Genomic DNA, 12,641 nt, shown 5'->3' with positions numbered 1-12,641 from the left:
AAATACCTTTATTTTTTCCTAATGCCACTCAAGTTGCAGCTTGTTATTTTATAATTTTTGATTGCATGTTAACATCGACCTATCTACAACACTGAATGTCCGACACTAGGCCTACACAGAAGTTATCAGTGCTTTTTCTTTTTGGCAGAACATGCTGGAACAGCATTCCGGCACCATTTTGTTGCATTTTTCATCATGGAACCGAAATATGTGTGAATAATTATGTTTTAAATATAATTTTTCTTTGAATTCTGCTTAGACTTTTAAAGTATTTGTTGGATGAAAAAGTGGTTAAAAACGACAAAATTCCCGTGAACGATTCATCTCCCTGTCCACTATAAAATATTATACAGAGTTCCACCACCATTTTCTCCAGAATATAAGCACTGGTTGTTATCATATTATTATTATTATTATTATTTAAAACAAATAAGTGTGTCGTGATATCATGAGCATTCAGCAAAGTGTGTCGCAAGTCAAAAAAAGGTTGGGAACCACTGTTCACTGATCAAACACTTGATAATTCTTAGAAAGAACTGACCAATGGATTCGAAAATATTATGGCATCAATAACAAAAAAAAAAAAACATGATGCCCTGGCCAAAAGAAATCGTTTGCAAGTTAATTCAATTACATGAACGAAACGTATGCCCATACTCCATGGGTTCTGTGGAATAGCACCACAAATATATATATATATATACACGAGGGGGATCCAGGAAATCGTTTTGTTGTAATAATTAAAAAAAAAAATATTTATTTGAAAAAACAACGTCTGTTACATAACTGAAGCTTCCTTTACTTGTCTACATAATCACCACCTACATTTAAACATTTGTCGTATCTGTTCACTAGCTTTAGAATTCCCGTGTTATACTCCTCTGCCGCCAGTTCATTAAGCCAGGTGTTCACTGTCTTCTTCAACTCTTCATCACTTCCAAAACGCGTACCACCCAGAAAGTCTTTCAGCTTAGTGAAAAGGTGAAAATCGCTAGGAGCAAGGTCTGGACTATAGAGCGGATGATCAAAGATTTCCCAACCGAATTGATCCAGCAATTCTCGAGTTGAAGCAGCAGTGTGCGGGTGGGCGTTGTCGTGAAGAAGCACTACTCCTCTCAAAAGCATTCCTCGCCTCTTGTTTTGGATGGCTCGCCGTAGTTTTCGTAAAGTCTCACAATAATGATTTGCATTGATCGTAGTGCCTTTTGGCATGAAATCCAGCAAAAGAACACCTTTGCGATCCCAAAAGACAGTAGCCATGACTTTTTGTGTTGAGAGAGTCTGTTTGAATTTTCTCGGTTTTTTGGGTGATGAGGGATGATACCACTGATGTGATTGGCGCTTGGTCTCTGGGGTGTTGTGAGACACCCAGGTCTCATCACCGGTCACAATTTGATCAAGAAAGGCGTCTCCATTTGTGTGATATCGCATCAAGAATGTCAGGAAAGGCAATAAGCAATTTGTCGAGTGATGTGCGCCTGTCTTTAGTCTTCAGGTCTTCTGTGATGAGTGATGGGCGTCCGGGTCGAGTTTCATCATGGACATTTGTTCGCCCATTGTTAAACATTTCGCACCATTTTCTCACATTTCTTTCATTCATTACAGTATCACCATACACTTCTTTCAATTGCCGGTAAATTTTTGCAGGTTTCAAATGTCGGGCATTCAAAAATCGAATCACACTCCTCACCTCACAGTCGGCGGGATTATCAATCACGTCGTTCATTTTGAAGTAACACAAAATGCACAATGGCGACTTGATGCAACCAGTACTCACAACATTATGAGAACACATGTTAAGGAAGCCAGCTGACCTTCAAACAAGGAAGGGGAGTCAGCTGCACGGCGGGTATGCGCGAACGGTCGTTATTTCCTGGATCCCCCTCATATATATATATATATTAATGCAGAAGATTCCAACATAAATCTAGGTGAATACCAATCATAAATATTTTGTTTGAAAACAATACATAATCGTAATATTCTTCCTTTTAAAGCACTGTATAGGTAAGTGATATACATATTGTTTTGTACAGCCTAATTATTCTTCAAAAGATTTACATATTTATGTTATAATATTTGGTAGGTGGCCCTACAATGGTTAGAATGAACTTCAAGCACATGTTTTAAAATCTTGTCAAATCTTTAGCAAATGAAACAGTCTGTAGTTTCTATTCTTTCTGTATGTTCAGTACTCCACATTCTCTCTCTTCATACTCTGTATCTCATACATAAAAAAAATTCATTTTAATGATTTTTCCACTCAAGAACACTGTAGTCTGAACATCTAATAATCATAATAATAAAACATGTAACAAATATTAGACGCCATTATGAAACATACTGTACCTGCTTACACACTATCTTTGTAGTTCCGAACTTTATCTGTGCTGCATATGATGCAAGATGTGATGGTGTGTTCCTTGCAGATGTAGACTCCACAGTGAACACAGCTAGTCTTTGTTTTTCTGTTCTTCCTCGAGGAACAAAATTTACATCTTCCAGTAGTATTGCTATTCCTTGTTCTCTCTGGTTCAGCAATTCCGGCAAAGTGGTGAAGACTTGTTTTCAAAGGTCGTGGGAGGTTCTCCATTGCTGCTCTTATTTCCAGCTGTCCAAGAGCGAGATTATATGATAGAATTTTACAGAACTCTCGGCAAAGCATTGGTGTTTGATTTGTGTGTTGAAGGATGATGTAGCTGTTGATACCAGCAATGTTCAGTAAGGTAAAAAAATAGTTAGTGACCACATACAACTTTTTCTGGCGACAGAGTACGTACATTTCAGCTCGTCTACAGTGTCTATGCCCCCTTTACTCACATGATATAAAGTAAGGATTTTAGGTTTTTGTGCTCCATTGGTATTTTCATTTATGCCATCTGGGTGGTGCATAGTGGAGAGTAGGAGCACTAGTTTTTCTTCAGGATCCATGACAGAAGCATGGCATCTTCCCTGAAGCCAACATATTACTGAGAGAGGGTAGTACATTGGTTTGTATTAAAATTGGAGATATCTCCAGCTTATTTTTACGCAATGTGGATATGACGGGAAGTCTGTCATGGGCGAGAAGAATCAATACATATTGGAGGTGGGGTAGGAAGGCAAATGCTATCACAGCTGTGACAGATAACAGCAATTTTGTCACAGTGTGATTTTTGTGTTCGGATAATTCTTGGATATTGCGAATGTTGTAACATCCTGACATTCACAGTCATTCATTAAAGATGATGGCAGGCAATACATGCCACATTCCAAGGGTATGTTGTCATCAGTCATATGTAGAAGTTTATTGTTGCTGCAAGTTCCAGCCTGTCTGAAGTCTTCAAATCTTCAATTCTTGGTCATTTTACAAAATTAAGGAATAACTGTTCTTTGCAAGAGGTTTCCTAAGTCGGAATGAATTCAAACATTACGATCAAAAGGCACAGTACAATCTGTAATGTACCGAACATGAATCTTCGTTTTGAGACCCAAACCATTACTTCTGATGAACAATGATAAGTCCAGTCTTCTTTTTCATATATTCCATAACATTCGATTATTTAAGATTTTACAGAAATCAGTAAGGAATATTAAATTGTTACATTATTCTAAATTAATCGTTTTTACGAGGGCTATTCATAAAGTAACTTCCGTTTATTTTTTACAAACCTGTGAATGATGTTACAGAATTGGGTTACAATCCGTTTGAAAGTATACATTCTACTTTATTTTTCCACATAGTTTCCAGTCACATTGAGACACTTGTCGTAGCGTTTGACGACCTTTGAAATTCCGCAATCGTAGAATTCGGCCACCTGCGACTGAAGCCAACCTATGATGCTGGTTTTCAACTCTTCGTCATCGTCAAAGCGCTTCGAGCAAAGCCACGTCTTCATGTGCATGAAGAGATGGTAATCGCTAGGTGCCAAATCTGGGCTATAGGGAGGAAGATCCAATACTTCCCAGTTGAACTCTTGCAGTTTGGTTGCAGTACGATGCACTGTATGCGGCCGGGCCTTGTCATGCAGGAAAATCACCTCAGAGCTCAACATGCCACGACGTTTCTTTTGAATGGTCCTTTTCAAGTTTGTTAGTGTGTTACAGTAATGCTCAGCGTTAATTGTGGCATTCCTCTCCAAGAACTCCACTGGCAAAATGCCTTTTCTGTCCCAGAAGACAGTTGCCATTAGTTTCCTCGTAGAAAGTGTTTGACGACACTTTGTGGGTTTTTTCAGGGAGTGAGTATGGCACCACTGCATTGGTTGAAGCTTAGTTTCTGCATTCACATACAGCACCCAAGTCTCATCTCCCGTCACATTCTGATTGAGAAAAGCATCACTTTCTCTTTCGTTACGTTCAAGAAAGGACACTGCTGCTCCCATCCACTGAGCCTTTTGTTCCTCAGAAAGGAGTTTAGGCACCTATCTGGCAGAAAGTTTTCAGTAGACCAAATCTTCGGTAATCACTTTTTACAGAAAAGTACGACTAATCTGTGGAAAATCCTCATTAAGCTCTGACATGGTGAACCTGTGGTTTGCTCTAACCCTTTCGTCAACCAAATGAATTAGACCTGCATTCACGATACTCGGTCGACCACTTCTCTCTTCATCATGGACATTGGTTCGCCCATTTTTGAACATACGGCACCATTGTCTTACACCACCTACACTCATTATGTCTAGCCCATAAACTTCACAAAGTTTGCGATGGATTTCACTAGTTTTACAGTTTTTGGCCACAAGAAATCTTATTACAGAACGTACCTCACATCTGGCAGGACTTGTGATTGCAGCACACATTTTGACTGCACGTGGCTCAGAGAGGAACAAAGACACGACTTTGACTCTACTGCTGCTCGACACGTACTGCTGCAAGGTACACTCCACCGCAAGAGTGGCGCCACTGTCTCTGTTGTTAAGCATGCTAGTTGAGAACGGCAGTTACTTTATGAATAGCCCTCGTAGCAGTACGAACTTTATAAATTAGCAATATATTTAACCGAAACATTTCAATTTTTCCCACCATCAGCCGACAGTTGTTCATGTTCACCAACAGTTGTTCATGTTCATTGCTCTTCTGCAAATTGAACTGATATTCCACTGCCATGTCTTGTATAAACAATAGTGATTAGAGCAGCAAGTTTATTAAAAATAAACCACACTCTGGCCTGTGTTATCTGCGATGTGTTCCAAGAATGTTTACGAAGGTGAGTCATCCATGAAGAATACAGCCCATAGAGTGCATATATCAAAGAGTTGCCCTCCTTAACCTCTAGAGTGGAATGATAGTTAATTAGATCCCAAATGTGTTGTGCAACCACGTTACTCTTCTGATTTGTAGTTGTATGGACTCTGGAGCTGTGATATACGTACATCAGTTGCCATGGCTATGAATAAAGTATCGGTCAGAGACGGCGATTTCTTAGAGCTGTGAATTTGGAACTATAGTCACAGTCAGACAGTGAGAAAATCACGTCTTCAAATCACACCCCATCACTAATACATACAAACTGTCCATTGTAATATTTCGACCGCTTCCTGATATTGGGATCACCATCCTCTTGACAATTGTCTGTGGAGCATTCTCTAATTTATAAGGTCCTTTGGGTCGAGTTCCCTGTGTAAATGTCCATGTTGAGAGTGCGACCCTACAAGAGCAAAAATTTTGATGCCATACTTAGCAGGTTTACTATTTATGCACTGCTGAAAACTGCACCTGCCTTGAAATACTTCCATTATTTTGTCGATAGTGACTTTTCTCTGACAGTATAATGTTCACTACATGGCAAACAAAGTCTGTCTACAGTTTTCTGACGAGAACTAATTTATTCTGCAAAATATGGTGTTCACTTTTACCATTTAAGTTATCACAATGCAAAGTGCATAACAGGTACAGTATCTCAATCTGTCTGATGACATGGTGACTCAAAATTTCTCCACTTCACTTTAATCAGTTACCCAAAAGTCGGGAAGATTCAGATGAGAGAATCTGAAAACTCCAGTTAAATATAAAAGTCCAAAAAGGGCCTTAATTTCCTCTCTTTTAGTTTGTGTCACATGCCTTTCTTAAGTGTAACTGAGATGCAAGCATTCAATATAAATGTTGGCGCACTTGATAATTTTGACTGAAAAAAAAAAAAAAAAAAAAAAAAAAAAACAACTTTCAACAGTCTAATGGTGTTGTTGCATTCTTTGCCGATCCTTTTTACAACCAGTGAGTTTCCAACTATATTTTGTCTTCTAACCCAAACATTTTGTCTTGGATGATGCATATACCACTTCGTCGAAATATCTCTCCCTACATAAAATGGTCAAGTTTCTCCATCCACCAACACATCATTAGAATCAACTTCTGAATCATCCCCCGATTGTTCATTACTAAAATCATGATCTGTTTCAAACAAGCTATCAACACCAACTGCTCCCTCTTCCTCCATCGTTTTTTTAGTAGTTGTCTAATTTTCTTTTCTTATTCTTTTCAAGACAAGACAAGACAAAAAATTACAGACAATGAAACACAGAAGAATAAATATTTTAACTTCGTAAGTACGAGCTTCTTAAAATACGTAAATCCTAATAATTATTCACAGCATTATTACAGATAATTATTAAATAAGGAGAAGTTACATCCATACACTTTTCAATCAGCACTGGTTTACACCTACTTATTTCTCATTGCACTCCTGTCAGACAAAGTAGTCCTTAGAAATCACTTCCTGTTAATATTATGAATACCACATTACACTTATCAAATATTATGCGAAAGAATTTTTAACAGAATCTACATTATGCTACATACACAATTTTCGTTTTCTCAAAATTCACGAACTGAAAGAAAGTCGTGTTCAAGGGTATAACTACACACTTCCCAACAACAAAAGGGGTTGTGCACAGTGCAAATAAACGACTGGAATCATTATTTCAACCCTCACAAACAGATCTTCTGAAATTCTAAACCCAAAACAAAGTATAAAGCAGCAGCTAGAGGAAGAGTGAGTCTAAAAGTATTCTTGTATGGTCAAGTATTAAAAAAAAAGTAATTCACACATGGTCACTTCGATCATGACATGATTTCTTAAAGGTTAAGTAAATACATACAATTAATTTGTCACAAGTACGTACTGTATTTGTGTATTGCAATCATTCCAAATATTAATTTTATATTTACAGAAATCTGATTCTGCATTATATGGCTGCATGTAGACTACCTTGCCGAAAAACAGTTTTGTAGTAGAGGGTGCACCATGAGGAAGTGAGTCTACCACTGCACCCCAACTACACTGCCCTGCATTCTACTCTAAAAATATCTCTAACCGATATTGGGAAGCACGTGCAAAACCCTCTTCCTAATACTTTTTCTTTTTTATTACTTACTACTGTTATTATTTTAAACCTTTGTTCATGTGCACATTGTATGTGTTGTATGTTTTAAGAGAATGGCCATTGGTCAAGTTCTAAGCTGCATTAGATAAAAAAAAAAATGCAGAAATCTATACTGAAAAGGTAAATTAATGTTAAAACACATTAGACTTTCTGTCATTCACCCAAGTATAGCAAATAAATTTAACCCCTTCAGACCTGAATTTATATTGGGGGGGGGGGAGGAGGAAAACTGGTCTCACAATCATTCTGGGGATTCAAAATTCTCAAATCAAGTCTTCACAGAAAATCAAAATTTGGGTACAATTTTGACCCCTGGGGCCCCAAAATTTTAAATTTTATTCTTAATTCAGGTATAGAAATGTTTCAAAAATAATATTCTCCATTTCTTTTCATTGTTTTCTTATTTTCTGTGTGTATTTTTTTTTATTAATTAATTTTTTTTTTTTTAGTTATGCAATTCAGAATCGGCAAGTCAACGATCACGAGGACATCAAGAGGAACAAAGCAAACATAAGTTCATAAGCACAACGGAACACGGTAAATGGAATATCCTGAAAATCCCAAGGTAGACAACACTGTTTTAGGTGATTCATTCAATAGAGATGGCTACACATTCCTGTGAGTGGTAAAATGCGTTGTGAAAAGCTCGAATTTTTCACCGTCAAATGACAAAGAACCACGTAAGTTTTAGTGCGAGTAAAAAAGGTTGGTTAGACAATTTAAAAAAATGTCATGGCATCACACGTTTCAAAATTATAGGCAAAATAATCTAGAGCAAAGAGGAGTCAATCGAACAAATAAAGAAGAACTCTTGAGAAGTCAAAACTTGAGTGCAGAACAAATCTAGCTCTTCAATGGGCTGAAGAGAACAGCAAAGACAGTCCTGAAATTATGTTGCCCATTACAATTTTGACCTTTATTTCAATGTATTATAATTTATGATTACTTTTTTTAATTGTTAATTTCCTTATATTATTTGTTATGTTTCTTAATTTTAAATATATTTTATTTTTTAAACTATTTGTTCAACGGTCACTTATTTTACACATTTTAAATTTTACATTTTACATATTTTTTGAAAATTGTAATACATAATATTGTTAACAGATAGACTGCAACAAGTGAATATAAATTACTGTTACTATGTTGACACTTGGAACTTCCACTGTTAATAAACATGAACTAATTTCTAAACTTAATTCTTGTGTAAAAAATTAAACCAAAACTTAACTGAAAGTGGAAATTATTATGTATGAAGTGGACATATTTTGAGTTCCTCAGCTCCACAAAAGTCCCTGCCACGGCAATTGACTCACTGAGCAAGTGGGCAACTCATAATCTGTTCATTCTATATACTGAATTTGTCACTCATACATAGCTACTGTCCGATCGAGTGGTTATGTTGCATCTCGATTCCCCCCACCCATTTCTGCTGGCCTCTCTTTAAAGGCTAGTGGCTGGGGTGCTAGGCTCTTTCTGAAAAATATTTGCTGTTTGGAACTGAAAGTCTAAATAATATTATACAATGGTTTAAAAGAGCCCCATAAAGTAACTGTCACATGACTTTCCCATTTCGCCAACCCTGCGACATAACCACTTGGTTGGACAGTAGACAAGATATATTCACATATCTTCAACATCATCACCTTCCAACACTTCTTCGCCTTCTTCAAAACAAATCGTACATATCTTCTTCAAATGCCCAGGACAAGTCCAGTTGTTACATTTTGAGCAAGACTGCCTCGTACTTTTATTTCTTGTCCTTCCACAAATGTAGCATCTTCCAACTCCTCCCTGTTTTGGAAAAATGGCTGGGACAGCTGGCTTTTCTGCCAACAGAAGCTGACCTCGCAGTTTGATTCTCCTTGCGATTTTGTTAGAATTCGTTCTTTCTAACATTGCAGTCCTCGTAAGTTCCACTGCCAAACCCTGAAAAATTTACGTCTTGGAATATTTGATTCTGGGTTGTTAGTGACATATGCATTGAATGCATTTATAGCATTAATATTCATCAGATCAAAGGGAATTGTATGTGGCCAATGCCGTGAATTCCTGGAAACATACCATGAAGATATTTTATCGAGAACATCATCAACCCCACATTTAATTGTTATAAAACATTATTACAGGTTTATTTTTTCCTGTTTCTAGGTCTAGAGAATTGTCTTGATGTATTGTTGATATTGCCAAAACTGTTTTTTTTTTTTTTATAGATCTTACATGAGCAATGAAGCTTTAAGATGTGGAACAAGTCAAAATTTTACAATATTACAATTCTTCGGCAGATATGAGACTAATGTACATTCACTGGTGAACTCAAACATAATGATCATTTCATCTTTATTCTTCAGATACAAAAATTCTGGCAGAATTTACCATTTATTTTTTCAGAGCATTCCCAAGGTTTTAATCTTCTTTGCCAGTGGAACACTACAGAACCAATTATCAATTGTGAGATTGAGATTAGTTCCTTCTATGGGCTTGACCATTCTCCTGGTAATGTCACTGGGGATGTTGGACAACTTATAAGGTCTAGCTTTTGCCTGCATATATTTCAAGATTGTATGTATACATGTTTTGCGAGTCCACAAGGGTTAATACCTTCAATCCATACTTTGCAAATTTGTTAGACATAAACATTTTGGTACCACATCGCTGTTTTCATCACCTCTGATTTCCCATTCGCTATCGCTGTCATGATTGCTTCGATATATGTCATCCTCTGTTTCTTCATCACTTTCTTGTCCTTGCCCTTATTCTTATTGTTCCTTACATTTAGCTAATCATTGTTGAATTTGTCTATCAGTCATAATTAATTTATTTTAATGACGCATGCAATGTTAAAGAAATTAAAACATGAAGTTTATGAGAAGTTGCTTCGAAAATAAAGTTACGAGTTTACTCGCATAGGCTACAACTGCAGGAATAATAATAACTCTCACTCCAAACATCTGGTCAAGTCATAAACTATATATAGCAGCACTGATGCACTGTTAAAGGTTGGTCTACAATAAAGGCTCATTCACAATGAAAATTAAACATAACGTAAGCGTTAACTTAACGTTACAGTAAAATCAAGAAGTCATACATCATTCACGATGGAAACATAAACATAACAGCAACATACTTGGTAACCATGGAAACATAACGACACCATTTCCTCATATTCTGTCGTATACTTCAGCGCTCCACGATTGTGTTCTGTTTGCAAATCAGGTAAGCATAAGCATGAAAGTTTGGAGTTTGCAAACTTTCATGTTAACGTCTTACGGTAATGTTTATGTCAATGCTTATGTGAATCGTTGTGAATGATCCCATTTGGTAGCCTGGGCGCAAACTTCTGTGTTTATGTTACGGTTATGTTTAATTTTCATTGTGAATGGGCCTTAAACCAGGAACGAGAACCAGAAGAAGAACAAGAAGCGGAGGACGTGAATGTGAAGATTTCTGATTCACAATAAACTGAGAAACGGCTATGCCTATCGATATGCATGTCAATAACGATATGTAAAATCAATATTACGCATTCTGATGTTATTTTTGTATAAATGACCAATGGTATTGTCTCATGAGTACAAGCCAACATGCACATAGGTTAACCAACTTCAAAATTTATGGCACGGAATATTTAAGAATATAATTCTGGTGGTAGTCTGGTTACATATACACGTAGCACATACGGAATTTCTGGATTAGTTACAAGCAAAAGATGAAGAAGAAACTATGTCACAGCCTCTATGCTACATAATATACAATGACTAAATAGCTTTTTGATGGCAACAGAATGAATATAGTAGGCTGTGATCAGAAACGGAAAGTTAAAACCTGGCCAACCTTTACGATCCCGGGCTCCAGCAAGCTTCTCATTAATTGAATCAGTCGGAGCTAAAAGGAACTAAGTCACTTTTCACAACTTTTCAGGAGGAGCAAAAAACTTTCCACTAATAACACGAATGTATATATTTTATGTTATAGAAGACTCCAAAGTCACGGAAATAAAAACAGAATTGAATCTCCCTAAATCTAAAGAAAACATTTTAAGCAGAGAAAACCCTCTAACCTTCGAACCAATTAACATTCAACTAGATTTAAAAGAACCAGTTACAAAATCTGAAACTTCCAAACTGTACTAAAAGCGCTAGCATTAGAAGCTGTGAACAATAGATACCCACCAGAAGAATGGTTACATATCTACATAGATGGGTCTACTATCGATAACAACTCAGGATCAGGAATTACATGTGCGTTATTCTCATTTTATCAACCAGCAGGATATCATACAACAAATTTTGATGCGGAAATAATGGCTATTCATATCTCACTCCAACACCTACTATACAGAATAGATAAATTTCAAAATGCTGTCATTCTCTCTGATTCTAAAGCAGCATTATATGCAATAAATTCATATAAAATGATGTCAATCCAAATTAAAGAATGTCACAAAATGATCCAACAACTTTAAAAACTACAGAAAATAATTCAATTGCAATGGATACCTGCACATTGCGGAATTGCTGGAAATGAAACTGCTGACTTTCTTGCCAAAAAAGGATCCAATTTAATTCAGAATACAAATACAAGCCTACCTTTTACATCCATCAAAAGCCTAATTAAAAATAAATATAAAATCAAGCAAAACCAAGCACTATGTACCAAAGCCAAAGATAAAAAATGGAGAATTTTAATAAAAAAAAAACAGAAATTATTCCAGAAATCCCACGTAAATCTGCAGTAGCAAAATTCAGACTGCTTACAGAACACGATTATTTGGCCAAACACTTGAATAAAATAGGAATTTACTCAAATCCAAATGACCCTCTATGCAACAAAGAAGAAATGACTGAAGATCATCTACAAACCTGTGAAGTTCTACCTGATGGATCCACCACAGAGAAATATTGGAGAGCAAGAACGCTAATGGCTTCATTGCCAAAGCCCAGCATTAGATAACAACAACATGTTACAGAAGACAAAAGAATTTTTAAAAGACTTAGTTCCTTCTTCCACCGTTCAATGCGCATGACATCAGTTGTTCAAATTGTTGCATAACCCAAAACTGCAAAATTTGACTTGGTTCCTTTTAGCTCCGACTGATTCAATTGTGAATGCTCACATTTATATATATTTATTGTAACAATATTTCCATTCTCATTCTGTCGTTTCCATTTTGTTGTTTTAGTCTTTACAAGTGTGCTGGATAGGTATACAAAAGAAAAATGTCACCAGTTGACTAAACATGAAATTTATGAGAAGTTGCTTCGAAAATGAAGTTAC

The 12,641-nt window shown here is 36.4% G+C and overlaps 1 protein-coding gene across 14 annotated transcripts in view; it reads right to left on the bottom strand.

Moving 5' to 3' along the window:
- LOC138693651 (uncharacterized) overlaps positions 1-12,641 on the bottom strand; it is a 69,396-nt gene that overhangs the window by 6,902 nt on the left and 49,853 nt on the right. Inside the window, exon 9 of one of the 14 annotated variants that reach the window (XM_069817538.1) lies at positions 9,011-9,293. The exons of 12 other annotated variants lie outside the window; for them this stretch is intronic. In XM_069817538.1, coding sequence (XP_069673639.1) covers positions 9,011-9,293 — 283 coding nt within the window. Of the gene's footprint in view, positions 1-1,978; positions 2,612-9,010; positions 9,294-12,641 lie in introns of those variants that run through there. One more of the 14 variants, XM_069817545.1, reaches the window with a different exon arrangement.

The sequence above is a fragment of the Periplaneta americana genome, chromosome 2 (assembly GCF_040183065.1).
Source record: "Periplaneta americana isolate PAMFEO1 chromosome 2, P.americana_PAMFEO1_priV1, whole genome shotgun sequence".
In the NCBI taxonomy this organism is placed as follows: domain Eukaryota; kingdom Metazoa; phylum Arthropoda; class Insecta; order Blattodea; family Blattidae; genus Periplaneta; species Periplaneta americana.
Note: the sequence above shows the minus strand (reverse complement) of the source record. Positions and strands in the feature narration are given on the sequence as shown.